The sequence below is a fragment of the Dipodomys ordii genome, unplaced genomic scaffold, assembly GCF_000151885.1.
Source record: "Dipodomys ordii isolate 6190 unplaced genomic scaffold, Dord_2.0 Scaffold90, whole genome shotgun sequence".
NCBI classification, from domain to species: Eukaryota; Metazoa; Chordata; class Mammalia; order Rodentia; family Heteromyidae; genus Dipodomys; species Dipodomys ordii.
In genome coordinates, this window is record NW_012267306.1 from 4,815,940 (window position 1) to 4,835,786 (window position 19,847).

At 35.2% G+C, this 19,847-nt stretch overlaps 1 protein-coding gene across 3 annotated transcripts in view; it reads right to left on the reverse strand.

Moving 5' to 3' along the window:
- Adam22 (ADAM metallopeptidase domain 22) overlaps nucleotides 1–19,847 on the reverse strand; it is a 175,720-nt gene that overhangs the window by 43,285 nt on the left and 112,588 nt on the right. For all 3 annotated transcript variants that reach the window (XM_013026069.1, XM_013026068.1, XM_013026067.1), the window contains exons 6-14: nucleotides 16,867–16,930; nucleotides 15,211–15,280; nucleotides 10,465–10,535; nucleotides 7,496–7,570; nucleotides 5,496–5,567; nucleotides 4,559–4,725; nucleotides 3,051–3,135; nucleotides 1,973–2,063; nucleotides 577–628 (exon numbers count right to left, since the gene is read on the reverse strand). In XM_013026069.1, coding sequence (XP_012881523.1) covers nucleotides 577–628; nucleotides 1,973–2,063; nucleotides 3,051–3,135; nucleotides 4,559–4,725; nucleotides 5,496–5,567; nucleotides 7,496–7,570; nucleotides 10,465–10,535; nucleotides 15,211–15,280; nucleotides 16,867–16,930 — 747 coding nt within the window. The remainder of the gene's footprint in view (nucleotides 1–576; nucleotides 629–1,972; nucleotides 2,064–3,050; nucleotides 3,136–4,558; nucleotides 4,726–5,495; nucleotides 5,568–7,495; nucleotides 7,571–10,464; nucleotides 10,536–15,210; nucleotides 15,281–16,866; nucleotides 16,931–19,847) is intronic.

The following is a 19,847-nucleotide window of genomic DNA, read 5'->3' on the forward strand; positions in this document are numbered from 1 at the left end:
CTGGTGAGCCACCAGAGCCCAGTTGTAAACCTTATTCTTAATTTGAAAATTTTCTTCACATATTACTTCCTTTTTTCTCTTCAATGCCTGACACCCAGCTGTTATTCTTACCACCTTCTCTTCTAATCCATCCATATCCTTGTAAGATTACTCACTACAAAGAGGGTGTTTTGGGGAGCTCAGTCTATTTACCCCAGTCCAAGAAACTCATTCCTCCAAAAGGAAATCCATATATATATATATGAATCTCCTTATCCTTATTTTTTTAGCCACATTGGAATTCCTATAACTTCAACACAATCTAAGTAAACCATAAGTAATCAAGAACAGCATTGTTACTCATTATATTTCTAGCCTTGATTCAAGATTGAAAACTTCCTGAGGGTAAGTAACTTAATTGACAGTAAATGTCACAGGCTCTTCTATGAAGTATTTTTTATGTACAGGGCCATTAGAGTATTTACTTCTGATTTTTCTTATGTGTGAGGTTCCAAATACTAAGGTAGTATCATATTCCTAAAAGAGGACAGCACAGCATGCAAAGTGAGTGATTATTTTCGAATAGAGGTGGCTTACCCAGTATCTCCCATTATGCATCCGGACCAGGTGTCTTCACATTTACACTCGCCTATGAAAGAACAAAACAACTTTTTGTACACTGTTTTTTGAATAATCTTCAGTTTATATTTTAAATATTTTCTAAAAAGCAATAGCTGATTTATGTCTGCTAAACATGAAGATTTTTATGCAACATATAAACCACAAAAGCACACTCTGATCCTATCAAGGTAATTGTAATTTTTACTTAAACTTCAGCAGCTTAACAAAGGCCATATTTTTAAACCATGCACTTAAAATGGCTCACTGAAAAAGTGAATCAAATTCCAATTTCATAAGAGTAGGAGAATTATTCTAATTCTGTGCCTACTTCTAAAAGCATCAGTACCAAAGCTTATCTAGTAGAGGGCAGTAAGTACATGAGTTCAGCAGAAGGCCCTCAAAACCAGGAAGAGGAGGTTTGCCAGGTCATCTATGTATAAATCTTGGAGACATTACTATTTTGAAGATCTAATCACTTCATCTTTAAAGTAGTACTAAAAAAATGGATATTTTCTAGAATTATCTTGAGAATTAAGCAAGCAGATGTAGATAACAGGATATTTAGTCACAGAGCAAATAATCATTACTCAGTAAGTAGTAATAGTTATTATTACACCTAACCTTATTTATAATGCTTATTATTAAGATAATAAATATGGTTATAATCAAACTGTTACTCCAAATACACGGTATTGGACCATTCATGGAGAAGTAATTTCATCTATTTAAGAATGGCAGATGCTATTCCTAGCACATTCAACTTTTTCATCATTTTATTAATCCCCTTATCAGGTCAGATCCTGACAAGGAGATCCTATCTCTGTGCCCATACTTACAGATCTTTCTAATAAACCACAATTAGGGCTGGGAAGATGGCTCAGTGGTAGAGTGATTGCCTTGCATGCATGAGGCCCTGAGTTCACTTCCTTAGCACCACCTAAGCAGAAAAAGCCAGAAGTGGCACTGTGGCTCAAGTGGTACGGAGTGCTAGCCTTGAACTGAAGAGCTAAGGGACAGCACCCAGGCCCAGAGTTCAGGCCCCATGACTGACAAAAACAAAAACAAAAACAAAAAAAACACAATTAAGCACTATGTGAAACCTACATACCCAGGACTCTAGTAGAGCATTTCAAATTGCCTAAATGAGTTTATTTTACTCCTTTTTTTGTTAAATTCAGCTCTGAATCCATCAGTGACTTTCAATGTTTATTATATAAAGAGAAACTTTGGAAAGCAACATTTTGTGTCTGGGCTTGTTTACCTTATATTATCATCTCTACATTCCTAATCAAGCAATCACATTGTACAAAATATATAACCGGTAGTCTACTTTAAATACAACTAAGCCAAACATACTCATACTAAAACTTACCACTAGCTAGTTTTCTTTTATCTGAGAAAATACCAATGTTTTGGGCTAATGACTGGGCTAGTGTAACCGCCATTAAATCGGTTTTCCCAAACTGAAAAACAAAAAACGAAAAAAAATATATGTAAATGAAGTTGTTTTTCATTCAAGATCAGCCATAGAAAATGTCACAATAGAATTGAGAAGAAGTAATTTATAATCATTTTATTTAGCAGAGGCTAAACTCTTTATAGCATGTTCATTTAGGAAAAGTAGTAAGAAATGAATTCAGGTTTGTTTGGGTCTTACAGGAAAGATTAAGTGCCAGAAAATCATCAGTTTTTGAGTTTGGAAACAAATATAATCTCTAAGTTTTACTAGGTAACATTGCTAAAGAACTTAGCACTTGTATATCAATATACCAGTCTTTTGAATAATAAAAAATAAAAAAAAATTCTAGAAATTATTTGACTGTTTTGCTTTTATGTGTTCATGCGTTCTCCTGAAATTTCCCTGAAATAAAATAAAAAGTAGCTTTAGAAAACAAATACAATAGAAAATTGAAAATGGTGGTAGTATGGGCCAATAGAAATTTAAAATAAAACCAAAGAATTTTTTTTCAATATGCAACCTTATAAAGATTTAAGTATTTTTATTTTAGAAAATATCTGTCAATTTCTATGTGTTAGGAGTAAAGAAATCTTTTGGGAAGAGCTATACTACTTTTATCCTCCCAAAATTTTTCACAGACTGAGAAAAGATTCATTTGGCTTGCTGGTCAGAAACCCAATGCTTCAGAGAATTCAGCAAATCTCTGTAAAATCATTCAGTCATAAATATGGCCTTCTGTTCAATGAAAGATAAGATAAAGATTATATGCATTCAATAAACAACTGAGTCTACATGTTATTCTAAGAAGAACATGAGAAAGTTTTAGCTTCTGTTACCTCCCTGTTCTACTCTGGTGATGTACGGTACCCGTATTGACTGCTAATAAGAGAGTCTAACCCTCTTATAGTACTATTCACCAATATCTTTGAAATATTAGAAAAACATTTTCAGCCATCATACCACTTTGTATTGTACAGATGTTCACACCTACTTCATTCACGCCTCCTCCTTTCAGCAACGAGCAAATCCCACCAATATAAGCTGCCCCGCTCCGGCTACTCTCAAATTGACTTCCCCTTTTAGAAAAGGAAATGAAAAATGCTTACTGCTTACTGCTCAATCATCCAAGCACTTCTCATTATTAAGTTACCACACTTATTTTCTCAGGGCACACAAGATTTCTATAAATATATATTCCCCAGGCAATGTGAAAACTGTTTATATATCCAAAGGAAAAGATTTTTGAGGACTGTTTCCTCACATGATCAATACCTATAGTACACCATTTTTTGTAATTGCAGATATAGTGCACTCCAAGAATACAAAATTACATCTGTCTTCTACCAAAAATACATCATTTAAATCTCATAATAGGAAACCATCACATATGTCCATGATGAGAAGTACATAAAATACCTGATCTATACTTTTGAAAAGCATTATGCTCAAAATAGACAAAGGTGAAGATCTTTCAGCTTAGAGACTAAACGAACATGATAATTTAACAAAATCTCTGATGCTGGACTAAATGCTGAATGGGAGAGAATTTTCTATTAAAAAAAAAGACTCTAAGACAATAGGTGGAATTGGAATATGACTTTAAATTACATAAAAGGATTACGTTGGTGTTAAGTTTTCTAATTTTAATAATTTTCTATATTATATAAGAGAAAGGATTCTTAGAGAATACATTGAAATGTAGAAGTATTTAATAATACATGCTCAGTGTTTCCAACTTATGCTTGCAAAGTTCAAGACAAAAAAAAAAAACCCAATAGATAGATGAGGGAAGAAAGAAAGGAAATAAAGAGAAATCATGTAAAAAAATGAGAAAAATGTAAATAATTTGAGTCTAGGTAAAGAGCATATGTAATTTCTTTGTAATATTCTTGCAACTTTTCCCTAAATTTCAATTTATGTAAAAATCAAAGTTACTCCTAAACTATACATTTTACTTTCCAATTATTCCTATGTTCAGTAGCTGAGTTTGGGTAATAGATTTTTTAAATATTAGAATATATATTTTGCTAGCATAAATATTTATCACATTAAATACAGCATAGATAGTACCATGAAAATACGTTTGTAATAATGATCAAAACCTAAAAGATAAACTTCAGAAATTTAGTTCTTACCTTAGAAAAAAGACAGAGAACATCAGCATTTAAAAGGCAGCAATTTTAAAGAATATGAATTAATGGGTTGCTTAGAATATTATCAGTACAAACAGTAGGTTTACTAACCATATGTCCTAATTAAATCACTTTAAAAATAAAATAAAATAAATATGCAATGATACAAATAACCTAAAATTAAGTCACATAAATTGGCATGACAATTTCAATCTACACTTTGAAATATTTAAAATTTTTTCCAAAAGTACTACTATATCAAATACTAATTGTATTATATAGTACATCTCATTCATAAGTTAACAGAACATCCAAAAACAAGGAACAACAACAAAAAAGATAGTAAATCATTACAAAAATTACGTACGAAAACAGGTGAACTGCATCACTTTTCTCTTTGATAAAATCCCTCCTGTATTTCATAAACTCACGTAGGGTGATCATGGGGTTTTCAGATATGGCAAACTTGTTGTCAGCTGCCCAGGTTTCCATGGCAACCAGTACTATCCTGGTCTTAAGTTGGTCTTTATATATCTAGTATATTAACAAAATGAACACACCAGCTGTACATGTGGTAAAAATCAAATAGTTTACAAATGTACTATAAAGCTAGTTTCACAGAAATGCCTTGGGTTGCTGTTTTTAAGAGACTGTTATTCTTCTAATTTACATGCATTTTCCTTACAGAATAGAGAATCAAATTATATACTGAGTAATATTCAATGAAAAGTCACTTTTTGAAACCAAAGATTCCTTTTAAATAAATACTAAGGATCCCCTGCCCCTTTTTTTGGTCCCCTGAACAAAATAGCTCATTCATTCTTGAGGTTTTTCCTCTAAAAAATATCAAGTAGAACAAAGAGTCTCTAAAAGCAAGGATTGCTATACAGCTTGTCTAGCTCCATTAAACTCATGGGGAAGGCCCTGGACTGCATTGTGCAGGGAAGACATGGAAGGAGGCACACTGGGTTATTTAGTGGTCTCATTGCTGCAGGAGGTACACAACTGCTTCAGTGTTTCTCCATACCTTTTTAGAATTATACTGAACATCTTTGCTAGCGTCTATGAGTAATCTGTCTTTGAAGCACCACATAGGAATGAATACTGGTAGATATGTGGGTAACTTTCACAATTCCTTCTTCCCAGACGGAGACTAAAGTGAAGTCTATGGCAAAGTCATAAGGAACTTCCACCTTAGCTGAAGTACAATTTAGAGCAATAAAAACAAAGAGCCATAATACCCGTTCTATTAGTAATTCAGAGATTAAAAGCCTAAGGCAAAATGGAACCAGGTTGATACTTACTAGATCTGCCATGTTCACCACAGATTTCGCATAGGTATTGGTATGCACAATGGAAAGTCGATGCTTTTTAAACTGAGAGAAAAAGAAAACATGTAAGCGCTTTCAATGTTATCAGGAAATAACTATCTCAGCCAGGAAAACTGTGCAAGAGAAAGATGCCTAACGTTTTCTGAAAAGAGTTAGAGATGAGATCTACTCATTTCTGTGGCCTAAGTTAAATGTTCTTGAAATGTTGAGCCTCAGTTTATTCATTTGTTGAATGAAAAACAAATACCCCCCAAAAAAATCTTTACTCCAAGAAGTTGGGGTGTTTTATGTATGAGACACTGAGTTCAAGCACTAGAACATCTCCCCCCAAAAGTACATAAATAAAAATAAACTTTGCATTCTCTCTCATGGTTTTTTTTAAAGAATTATTATTCAAAATGATAAAATATATGCAAGTGTCTGTGAATTTCAAGACATACAAGTCTACATAGCAAATAACACTGCTAAATGCTTAAGAAGTTACAAGTTTTGTATATCTAAGACTTTTCAGTATAAAGAAAGTCTGATTTTTGCCTTCTTTTAAAAGTAGCCAGGCATGAGAGCACAAACCTGTACTTCTAGCACTCAGAAAGCTGAGGCAGAAGAATTACAAGCTTGAGGCCAAGCTGGGCTACATAGAGAGGTCTTGACTCTCCAAAAAAAAAAAAATAGCCTCACATGGTACACTATAAACTATGCGCTTTTCCTTTTGCCAAAAGCCTTACTTCTCCCTATTGTTTAACATCTGGTTCAAGTTACTGATAATATCTGTATAGATGTATATAGAACACTTTAGATCTCAGGGTATTCATTTGTAAAATGAAGTAAAAGATAATCTATTCTAAGGAGCTGACAGCATTAATCTTTGGTAGAGAAATTATGACTATGGAAGATATTCAAAATAATTAGGGAACAATAGCATTTATTGTAATCAAATAGGTAGGCAAAAAGAAAAGAGGCCTAGCCGGAACAAGGAAGTACCTTTAATCTAAATGCATTATTATTATTAGCAATAATAAAAAGGTTAACACTGTATACTTTATCCTAAATAAAGTAACACATTTGCCTTCAAAAAAATCATTCAAGTAAATTAAAATGCACTTGAAACTGAAGTTAAGAAAAATTCAGCAATGTGTATCACTGATCATTTTTATTTCATGGAACAATTAGCATTACAATTCATTGCTACACTACAAAGGTAATCATGCTGATTACAACATGCTTATTAATTGAATATGTATGTCATATATATGGAAATAATTCCAAAATAATTTGTAAGAAGGAAGCTTTGCTAACTTCTTATCCTAGGACTCTTCACTGCTTGGTAGATAAGCATTTATGTATGATTTTGCTTTTATTAGAATTAAGCTATACACTGAACACTATACTGTCATATAATTGGTGTTCTCCCTTTTCAATATGAAATGAAATTTTCTACTTTTCTTAAAACATATCATTTAGAGGATATTCAAATATTAGTTTCTGTATTAGTCAAGAAATTCAGAGTTAACATCATGATCCAGCAATAACAGCTCATGCCTGTAATCCTAGATACTCAGAAGGCTGAGATCTGAGGACTATGGTTCAAAGCCAGCTCAGACTCTTATCTCCAATTAATCATAAAAAAACTGAAGTGGAGGTATGATTCAAGTGGTTGAGCACTAGCTTGGAGCAAATTAAGCTAAGGAAGAATGTGAGGCTCTGAAAAAGCCCCAATGCTAGCACACCACACACACACACACACACACACACACACACACACACACACACATTATGAATCACGGAAATATTTTTGGAGCTTCATAAATTATTGCTAGCTTCTTCCTCCTATGTGTATTTCCTATGTGTGGGTTGTTGCTATTTAGCCAAATATTGATTAAACAAATACTTTCTCTAGGTCACTTGATGTGTCTTTTATTTCTTCTAAACTTACTTTTGCACCTACAAGTAATTTTTATTTTACAAAATCTTACCATGAGATGATCATTCACTATCATCAGTTCAATGTATTTGGTTTCCTCTTCTACATTACGAGGGTATCGAAGAAGCTACAATATAGTAAATGAAAAAAATCTAAATAAGTCCTCGAAAACTAGTGAAAAACAAAACATTGGAAGATAACAACAAAAGTTCCCCCTTCAGAATTTACTTAAATTTTTTACCAGCATACTTAGAATTAAAGTGAACAACAAATTTACATAGTTCAAAAAGTCAACAAAGTAAAAAAAATTAAAAGAACTAGAATGAATCTTCCTCTCACTTCTGTTCCCCATCTGCCCAGCATCTAGTCCTTATTTAAATTACTAGCTTCTTCCAAAACTACTTATGCAAATAAAATTAAATGTGAATACATGCTCTGTTTCATACTTGCACTTGTTGCACTGATATTTTTTTTTACCTAACAGAATGCTAGGTAAACTGTAAACCATCACACATAAAGAATATTCTTCCCAATTTAATTCAACTAAATCCCAGGAATCTTTCTGAGAGTGGGGTGATACTTTTATTCTATAATCTAGAAATCTGGGAATGAAACATTCCCATTCTCCTGGGATAATTCAAGAGATTCCCAAAGTGGTACCGGGGTTTTGTCAGGCTAGCTTTGGGAGCACCCAAGCAGTCTTGGGATATTTATTGCAGCTAGTTTTTGCTCAACAATAAATTTTCTTCTGACCAGTGAATGGTACAGGAAATAGCTAGTCCTGAAGGACAGCCATTCCCATAGCAGTTATTCTGTAACACAATCAATAACAAGATCTGCAACACTGACTTTTTCTTTCTGTCACGGCCCAATACACTTTTTTCAGTACATTTTTTTGTTAACTTTCTCAAGGATCACGTTGGTGATGAGGGCATACAATGATTCCTAAGTCAATACATGTATGTATGCTTTGAGTGCTACATTTAAAACAAACTAAAAATACGCTGCACCATAGGTTTTGTCTCTTGCTAAATATATCCCTAAACTTAAAAAAAAAAAAAAACCTCTTAAAACGTTAAACTGATAAGGAATAATGGAGGATATTCCTGAAGATGAAAACCAAAGAGTAACATTAACCTGTATCAAATGACAAGTAACTTAAAAAAAAAGAGTATTGTTATTAGGACAATAAGATTTACTTTGTTTTTTGTTTTTTGTTTGCCGGTTGTGGGGGCTTGAACTCTGGGCCTGGGCGATGTCCCTCAGCTCTTCAGCTTAAGGCTAGCGCTCTACCACTTGAGCCATAGCGCCACTTCCGATTTTTCTGCTTATGTGGTGCTGAGGAATCGAACCCAGGGCCTCAGGCATGCAAGGCAAGCACTCTACCACTGAGCCACCTTCCCAGCTCGAGATTTATTTTGTTAATGGGGACACTTACTAGTTAATATGCCTCTCAGCATTTTTATTAATGTCATAGAGTTGTCTTTTGGGTCACATCATTCTATAGCATCTCAACTTTGTGAGTTCCTAAAAAAAATTAATGTTTGTCTAATTAATGGGATAACTAGATTTTTGAGATATTAGCAAAGAACTTCAAGCGAAATGCCTAAAGAATAATATCCAGTTCTTTGAATTCAGAACTCATAAAAATAAAGTGTTATAATAAAATCTGAATTGTAATTGTTTTTGTTTTCTGTTTAGTGGGTCACTCAGGTGTATATATCTCTTATCTCCACAATATACCAAAAGCACATGAGAGTAATTTAGGGAATACTCTCACTGCTTAAGGAGCACACAGAATAGTTGTGGCAATATATGTGCCTAAGACTAGACTTCTTACTTAGAACGCTATTCCACCTCTGAGGGACTAATGTGACCAAGTTTCTTAAGCCTTTTGTGCCACTTTGCTTATAAAGCTGTTAGGAAGATTGTAAATGTGTCAATTACAGTTAAAAATCCTAGAATAGGGATGGGAACAAGGGGAAAAAATCAAATTTAGTAACTATTATTCACACAAACAAAAATCTAAGTTGGCCTGGGAAGGTGGCTCAGTTGTAGAGTGCTTGCCTCACATGCATGAGGCCCTAGGTTTGATTCCTCAGCAGCACATAAGCAGAAAAAGCCAGAAGTGGTGCTGTGGCTCAAGTGGTAGAATGCTAGCCTTGAGATGAAGAGCTGAGGGGCAGCGTCCAGGCCCAGAGTTCAGGCCCCACAACCAACAACAACAAAAAAAATCTAAATAATAGTATGATATGAATCCTAATCTGCTATAAACATATTTGATCTAAATCTGATCAGATCTTAACTTCTTCAATTGCTTGATATAACTTAATAACCATTTCTTTCACCATGTATTTTTTTGGCACATACAGACATAAAACATAAACCACTGCTGCAGTGGTAACTACACCTTGATTGTAACAACTGTAGCTCTTATGTTATCTGTCCAATTTTATCTCCAATTCTGTGGTTCTGGGGAAGTCAAAGCCATCACTTTTTTTCTCTGTGAAATACAAATAATACTTATTTCATGCAATTTAAGCTGCTGTATGAATACCTAGTGTTATTACTTAGCCCAAAATTCAGTTGTGTAATCATAAAGATATGTCTTAATTTTATGTGTCAGAATCCGAAGTAGCTCCAATGAGAAGGCATTTACAAATAAGATAGATTTACAAATAAGAGACTGTCTCCAAGGGGCTGAATGCAAAGATACCACACAAGCACACTCCTTGATGAGGTGCATATCCGTGCAAGGAAACAGGATTGTGGTACAAAGAACCCTAAATGCGGTAGGCAGGGATCTCATAATCTCTGTAAATAATGAAGAGCTATAGTATCTCCACTATCTTAAGTCCTTTTTCATCTATTAAATAATTTTTCAATACTTACCTATCTGCTACCTATTCTGCTTACACTCTGACAAATGCCTGAATTAATACTCTCTCACAGAGAGCAAATATTCCAGATGGGTGACCAGGAACTAGCAAGTGTTTTTAAACAGCACCTGAGAACACATACCTGCTGTTTACTCCTTTTTGGTCTTGGCTTCACAATAAACTTTGGTGGGGTGATATTTATTTGTTGGAATTCTAAAGGAAAATAAAAATAAATTTAAACAGTGAAAATAAAAATAAATTTTAAACAGTATATTTCCCAGATGTCCTTGATGCAGTGCAAGGTTTCAGTTGCTCTTTTTATTATTTATTTATTAATAATTAATTGCTTACCTAATTTTAATTAATTTTCAAGACATGGTCTCATTTTGTAGTCCAGGTTAGCTTCATACTGAGGACCCTTCTGCCTGTCTTTGCTTCACCTACTAAGTACTGGAATACCCAGATCTTCTTAAGCATTTTATAATACATAATGTTGTAGTTAATGATTACATAAATCATTAACCTAAGAAGTTGTATGTATTAGTATTAAACAAATATATAATGAATAAATACATTTCAAAAAATCTCAGATATTATTCTTGTCCTATATGTCTCCTATAAATACAATCCATAACACTTTATCAAAAATCTTCTAAATCGAGCTGGGAAGGTGGCTCAGTGGTAGAGTGCTTGCCTTGCATGCGTGAGGCCCTGGGTTCAATTCCTCAGCACCACATAAGCAGAAAATAAAAAAGCCGGAAGTGGTGCTGTGGCTCAAGTGGTAGAGTGCTAGCCTTGAGCTAAAAAGCTGAGGGACAGCGCTCAGGCCCCACAACCGGACCCAAAAAAAAAATCTTCTAAATATCCAGCCTGACTCTCACTCCTATTATTAATCTTGAGGTATTAAAATAAAGAAGGAAGGCAAGAAGAAGCAAATAGAATAATTAATTGTATATTCCTAAATAAATGATTTATGAAGACTTATGGGGCACCTGAGTTTTAGCTTAACTTTTTCTAATTCATTAACATTCTTCTTTGCCCATGAACAACATTATTTGTTCTAGAAAGCAAATGTGAAAATTTGAAACCCTCTTAACTTGCAGGTCAGAATTAAGCACCAGTTGTGTATGCACAAAGATTCATCACTGGATATAGATATAGAGGATTTCTACAATTTGAAATAAAAGTGCAATCATTCCTTGTTGTACATGTAATAAAATGTATTTTCTTATCAGATAGGTTTATTATTTTACTCAAATGAAAAACAATTATATTATCAATCCATATAATTTCAAAAGAATTATTAAAAGTCATTTTATCTATCCAAGCTCATTTAAATGAACTTATCTAACTTTATTTTTCATAGCTTTTTCATTATCATAAAACTGAGGCAAAAGGATTGCAAGTTCAAGCCAGCCTGGACTACATAAGGAGAACCATTCCCAAGGCAAAAAATAAAAAAGAGTAAACGTCCCTAGGTAAATAAAATCAGTGCTACCTAGGGACCTGCTAGAAATTTGTGGTAGGGAACCCTCAAGCTCATTCTGATAAAGCTCACTCTGGTAAAGCCTGAGAATGCTGTTTTAAAGTTAAACATGCATCTACTCTGTGGCCCATCATGCTATTCCTAGATATATATCAGAAAAATAAAATAAAATGTGCCTTACTTATAGTTGCTTATTCATAATGGCTCCAAACTGGTAGCAACCCAAATGTCAATCCGCATATTGGATAAGTAGTTGTAGTATATTCACACAAAAGAATATATTCGATCATTTAAAAGAATAAACCAATGCTGCTACACTCGACAAAGTAAATCACACAGGCATATGCCAAACAAACAGACATAAAAACCCTAGGCATAATATATGGCTCTTTAGAAAGTTGAGGCTGGGTCTTTTGCACATAGGCTGGCTTTGAATTCCCAATCCACCTGCCTCAGCCTCCTGAGGGCTGAGATGACAGGAGTGTACTACCATATCCATTTGTTTGAAGTTCTACAGTAGACAAGCATAATCTATAGCAAAAACAGTCAGAAAAGGGATTTCAGAGTGGGAGGCACTAACTAGAAAGGAAACAGAAAAGCTGTGGTAATAGCAATGCTCTATCTCAGTAGTGGTGTGTGACAAGTACTAAGGAATCCAGATGAAATGAAATAAGCATTTTCCAAATGTGTTACCAACACTAGTTCTGAGAGGAGTGTTATATAAAATAAAACATTATATAGTCAAACACATTTGGAGAACATCTGATCATGTTTGTCTTCTGCTAAATGGGTGCTGCTAATAGTTTAGACCAATTAACCTTTCTTCAATCAAAAATAAATAAGCTACTGGTGGCTCATGCCTGTAATCCTAGCTACTCAGGAGCCTGAGATCTGAGGATCGCGATTCAAAGCCAACCCAAGTAGTAAAGTCCTTGAGATTCTTATCTCCAATAAACCACCAGAAAACCAGAAATGGTTCTATGGCTTAAGTGGTAGAGCCCTCACCTTGAGCTGAAGAGCTGAGGGACAGTGCCCAGGCCCAGAGTTCATGCCCACAACCAGCAAGATAGATAAATAAATAATAAATAAGCTTACTTTGGATTATTCCTTGTTTGATAGTGAGATTGAAAGACAAATACAACTCTTAAAACAGATCTACCGTCTTCTGATGAGGAAAGAAAACCAGAAACAAATTGAGACAGGAATTTTCAAATAATAAATCTAAATTTTATTGTTGTGTGTGCACTTGGTGCTGTCACACCTTCAAGCTCAAGCCGGGTTTGCTTGCTCACAGCCGGCATTCTTTCACTTGACCAGCACCTCCAGCCTCACTATTGTCTGGTAAATTGGAGTTGGAATCTTAGACTATTCTGCCTAGGCTGGCTTTACAATGTGATCCCTTTACCTTGGCCTCCTGAGTACTTCGAATGGCTCAGCTTCAAATCCAATTCTATAATATCAAAACTGCTAAGTCATTTCAAAACCAAAGAAACCTAATCAAAAAACCTGAACAAGTAAAAGCAAGCCTAAAGTCGAGTCGCTAAAGAGAGTGTTGGTTTCTTTAAATATTAAGTCATGTTGATTATTTCCAGTAATACCTATTAAATTGTAACTTTATCCTCATGTAGCTGTAGTGATCATTTATTTTCTTCCCATTAAAGAGTTTAAAATTAGTTTCATAAGGTCACTAAAGGGGGAGTCTAAAAAGCTTATATAAGAGAAAGGGGCATTAGAAAACATTTCTTTCATTTTCTGATGAAAAGACTATAAACTTCTAAGCAATTTTCTAAGCAGTAGTTTAGTATTTAGTACCTTTTCTCGGTGTTGTAACCCACGGCCTCATTTTATTCCTTACTACCTCTGGGATCCTGAAAAAGACAAACTAGCCAAGCCTCTGATTCTTTATCTACAAAACAGGAATACTATTAATCTGTTACCAAGATTGAGGGGTAACAATATTACCCCTTGTTTGTCAAGAAATGTACTCACTACCTTACATATGTAACTGTAACCCCTCTACACACCACCTTGACAATAATAATTAAGTTTTTTTAAAAATGGGAGTCAGGACTCATATAAGGGGAAAAGTGTCTCTATGCTAGATAAATTAGCTATTCTTATCTTCAGAGGAAGAAACAAATGAGTCAACACAGCCAAAGAGAAATCCCTACCAACCCCTGCATAATCACTAGAACAAAACCCAAGTCTGAGTGATCTTTTCATATGAAGATCCAACTATCAAATTGACATTCATTATGACCATGGAGGCCTAAACCAGTAACTATTCCAGTACTTGGGAAGCAAATGCAGAAAGATGACAAGTTTGAGGCCAGGCTGAGCTACATAGTAGTTTCTAGGCCAACTTTGCATATATAGTGAGATCTTTTTTTTTTTATCTCGATACCTTTATTTCTTAAGTGTATTTGTTTTTTTTATATAGTGAGATCTTGTTTCAAAAAACAGACAAAAAAATCAACATCTATAAACAACAGAATCTTAAACATATATAGGGAATAAAATGTTAATTTCATGACAGTACATAACAACATAAAAAGTTAATATACTAAAGAATTTCTCTTAATATTCTAAAAAATGTTGATAAAAAACAGTAAATGGGAAAGTAATTAAGAGTTCTTACTTATATTTAAAAAGTCATTATTAGCCAGGGGCTGATAGATCATGTTTATAATCCTAACTATGCAGAAGGCTGGATGTGAGGATGACAGGTCAAAGCCAGCCCAGGCAGGAAAGCCCTTGAAACTCTTATCTTCAATTAAACTTTACCAAAAGAGCTAGAAGTGGCACTGTGTCTCAAGTGGTAGAGTGCTAGATTTGAGCCAAAAAGCTCAGACATAGTGCCGAGGCCTTGATTTTAAGCCCTAGGACCCACACTGAAAAAAAAATTATTTTACCAAGAGTGAAATTTTGCACTTTTTATTTATGAATATCAATTCTAAAATTATTTCTTCTCTAGTTCTGTACTCTGAGTCCATAAAAATTTTTGAGAGGATAAAAGTACTGTTGATTTAATTCAGCCCCTTGAGCTTGCTTATCAAGAATGCTATCACTTGAGTAATCTTCCCCAGTCCTTTTGCTTTTAGTTTGATTTTCAGATAGGGTCTTCCAGACCTCGGTCCTTCTATTTCTACTTCCTGAGTAGCTAGGATTACAGGTATACTACCATTCCTAGACTTAACTTTTTAAATTAAAATTTTGTTTTAGTGTGCAATATTTTTCTGAATTTCTCAACCACAAACATAAAGCTAGTTCGCATTTTATTCTTTCTCTTGATATGACTTACCTTGATATAACTAAAAATGTCTTGCGTGTTACTAGTATTTACATATATATTCATTTTAAGATACTAAATGAATTACATAAGTAGCTAGATGAGTACCATACCAGATGGAAGATCATCCAAAGGAAATTCAAACAGTCTGGATTTGTAAACCGAATGAAAATGGAAATCCTCCTGAAATGACACAAGCAACCAAGAGTACATACTTACAAACCACGTATCTCTGCCCCCAGGCCATCATAGTTGCAGAGGCTGGGCCTCTTAAGAGAAAACTGACTACACACAGTCCCCTGGGTTGTAGAGGCCATGAGCCATTGCAAGCTGTCCCACTTAGGTCTGAATTGTCCCAGCACCAGAACAATACCCAATTACAAGCAAAATACCTCTCAGAGAAGCCAAAGCCTACTGTAATGGAAAATAAATGAGCAGATCTATTCCCCCAAGGAAAAATAAGGCATCTGGGAAAATGGGTTAATGTTTCTTTGACTGGTTCCTTTCACGGCTCCTTGCCCACTTTTAAGAGCCAAATAACCTCTCTAGGCAAAGACTGCAGAGTCCAAATTTAAGCGGATGCCCAAATTCAAGTGTCATGGACAATCCTATTAGAAAGCAAGAGATAAAAACCATATTTTCTGCTAAGAAAAAATATTGAACACCGAAAAAAATTATCTAGCTTTATCCAGGTACTAACATAAGTTAGAATGCTGGAGACAAGTTTTAAAGAACCATACTGCCAAGCAAAATGACAGAACAGCCAATGATATGGACACAGAAAAGAATATACAAGTAAGTTTTCTAAACAAGGTTGTTAATAGGGAAAAATGCAATGCGCATTCCTTATTTCTCTAAGTATTTGTCCAATGTTGAATAATACCAAGGAGGATATTTGTGTGTAGAGACCTAGAATGGAAGTTTATTTAGTTTCTCTGTCATCTATAGTATTAACTCAATTATTTTGTAATTTGCACCAAGTAAATTTTGATAGATGTTTCAGAGTAAAGGATAGAATTAAGAAGCCTTAAGTTTCTCTAAATTTCATTAGTATAGAACTTTAAAAGCAATGGAGAGGGAGAAACATCTAGAATCCAGAAAAGAAAGGAGAGGTGAAATTTCTGAAGATTTTTATATTACAGACTAAATGTTTGTGCTCCACCCAAAGTTCATACACTGAAGCTTTGCTGTGTCACCGCCTCTGGAGAAAGGGCTTATGAAGCCATAATAAAAGTAGATTAAGGTTATAAGGGTAAGGCCCTAATCTGATAAGGCTGAGCCCTTGCAAGAAGAGAGACAACAACTTGTGCTCTATATGAGATACATGATCAAGGTAGACATCTCTCCCCCAAGGAGGAAGTTCTCACTGGACACTAGCCCGAACAGCACCTAGACCTTGGACTTCACAGCCTTCAGAACTATGAGGGGAAAAAAATCTGTTGTTTAAGCCATTGAGTCTGTAGTATCTTCACAAGCTTGTACATCAGAGCAGCTTATAGTGGAGATAGAAATAGAGGCTCTTGAACACCTCTCAGGAAGTTATTTCTAACAAAATGAAGAGACAGAAGAAAAAGCAAAAAATCTTGGAGGTTTGACTTAGTCAATATTTAACTTAAATTTCAGCATATTTAAATGACTCATATATATATATATATTCATAACATATTTACATTATCCAAGCCCTAAATATATAAAAACCAACTAAAGTAGAAGTACGGGAAGGCAAGGGGACAAAAGTTTTCCACACCAGCACTAACATTTGCACTTACTTGGGAGGTGTCATTTTCTTCTGGTTCAATGAGATATGTGTGGTTCCCATCATAGAACATCCCACTGCCAAGCACAAGAAAATAATTAGGCATGACTGTCAACTCTCCTCTCAGAACAGGATCATTCTTAAATCTGCAGTCAGCTACTTTCAATACCTCTTTCCCCATCCGCCATGATCACCAAATACACCACACACACCGGTGAGAAACCAAGGCCTCCATGAATCCCTGTCACCCTGACCTACTCCATGCTTACCATAGTCATTCTCTAGCCATTTTCTAGTACTCCTCCCTCTACCATATACTTCTAAGGCTTTAATATATAAAAGGCTGCCTTGTAAAAGGAATGCTTGTAAAATGTAAGTCAGATCTCCCTGAATGTCTGGGTGGGGATTCAGGAAGTCACATTTTTAAACAAACCCTAGGTGACTGGGATGCAGGAAGACTGAAAATTTCCTCCCTACTATACACCTAGAACATTCCTTGGTAACAAAGCCTACCTCACATTTCCGTAACTTGCCATGCACTAAACATATATTACTCATTAATTTCTTTCACAAATTTGTGAGAAGGGTACAGTGACTATCCTCACTTTATAGGTAAGGAAACAGAAACCCCCCGAAATGATGCATCTTTCCCAGATTACATAAGTGATGAAAGTAGAGGCAGCAAATGTAGGACATCCTGTGGGTCCGTGGTTATTAACCAATGAACTAACTGACCACTTCCAACCTGTAACTCGAGTTCATCCATTTATTCATACACACATTCAGTATGTATTTATAGAGGACCTACAATGTAATGCAGTTGGTACTGGGGATATAGTGGTAAGGAAATGAGACAGTTCTTGTGGGACATTCTAGAAAGAACATATAACAAATATAGAGTAAACAAGAAAACATGTATCAGTTGATGGTAAGGCTTAGAGAAGAAAGTTTAGAGGTATACAGGGACAATACATGGTGCCAGAAAATGGCATGGGGAACAAGAGACAGGCCTTCCAGTCCACAAAGTGGTCAGAACAGGGCTTCACAGAGAAGATAGAGGTTAAAAAATCTGAAAGAAGGGAAAGGATGAATCATAAGTGCATCCTGTAATGAGCATTTCAAAATGCAAGCTCCAGGTCGGAGAAATCTTTTGGGAGCCTAATCCAATTCATTAGGTTTCTGCCTCCTGAGTGCTAGGATTATAGACATGCACCACCACACCCAAACTAAAAAGAATCAACAACCAAAAGTTTCAAGTTAAATAAAATCTTGGCATGCTACAGGAACAGCAAGAAGGGAGCATTGCTGAAGTAGAGTAGGTAGCAGGACAGAGTTGCCAGAAAGTGAGATAAGAAGGTTGATCTTATTAGGATTACATTAGGTAGGCACCTCTGGGGGCTTTAGCTTTTACTCTGGGAGAATAAGAATCCAACCACTGCAGGCTTCTGAGCAGAGGAAACACAATTTCCTTTGTAGCTCAAGAAAACCAACAGTTGATTTTCCCAGCTGTATGTCAAAATGATCTTTAGGACAGCAAGGACAAAAGCAGGAATATTATGGAAATGCTGGTGGAAGAAGAAGGTGGCTTAGATCAGAGGAACAATGGCAGAAACAATGAGAATTGGCCAAATTCTGGAGCGATATGTGTGTGTATACATGCATGTATGTGTATGTATGTAAACGTATGTATTCATATACACATATGTATATATGAACACATGTATTTTTGGTGCTAGGGATTCAGCCCAAGGTCTTAAGGATGCTAAGCATATGTTCTATCATCAAGCTCTACCCTCAGCTTCAATTTACTTTTAAAGCAAGCTAAAATGTTCATTGATAGAGTTGACATGGGGTGTGGAAGAACAAGAGAATCATCAGCACTCCACATTTTTCACATGAGCAACCAGAAAGATGGAGTTGCCATTTCACAAAAAAGAATGGCTACAAGAAGAAAATATGAACAGGCCCAAGGTAGAAGGAACAAAGCAAGACCAAATCAAGAGTGACTTTAGACCTCTTGATCTGGAGGTGACCACAACTGAGAGATTTTCTGGAGGGCCTTTAAGCTCTACCTGACCTCCACTCCCACTCACAGAACTCATTACCATCCTATGTAGAAGAACACGCTCTTCTACTGAAATCACCCCTTATGAGGCTGGAGAAATCTGTCCTGGCAAGAAGTAGGGGAAGCAAGTCTGTGATCTTCGGTAGTCATTTTTCAGCTCACAGTAGAAGTGACCCAGATGACAGCTAAGTTCTTAGACACAGAATAGCATTTGAACCCTTGGTGAAATCTGTTGGTTTTCCTGAGCTAAATTATAATTACTTCCAGTTCCGTTTCTATCCAAATTCTTTCATTCCTGCTGTAACATCTTCCACATGTCCTAAACTTTCATGTACCCACAGAATAGTTGTTTCACATCTGCAGGTTTCAGCCCCAAGTGCACTTTCTGAATTTGGATGACATTATATTTGGACTTTAAAGATAAACAGATGTAGTTAGCAAGATACTACTGCTGACATATGCCTAAAGAAAGTAGCAAAGCAAATATGGCAGTGAACATAGTTTGTTCACTGGCTGAGAATTGGTCACACTGATCCAGAAAAATCATAAATATCAGCCTGTGCCAAACTTCACATGCTAACACGGGTTAGGTAGCAAGAAGATTATTTTTGTTTAAATAGCACCGAGTGTTATTTACTCTAGCATTAAGTTAATGTCCAATGGAAAAAGGAGTTCTTTTTATTGGGCTTAAACATCATATCTTATAAAGACACATCATGTAGTTTTAAGAAAATAGATTCTGACAGTGTATTTGGGAGATTCTGGCTCACTATGACCAGTGTATATATCATTATTAATATTTTAGTAATAAAAATTATAGGTATGTTATCTGTTTTTTGTTTTTTTTTGTCGGTCGTGGGGCTTGAACTCTGGGCCTGGGCGCTGTCCCTCAGCTCTTCAGCTCAAGGCTAGCACTCTACCACTTGAGC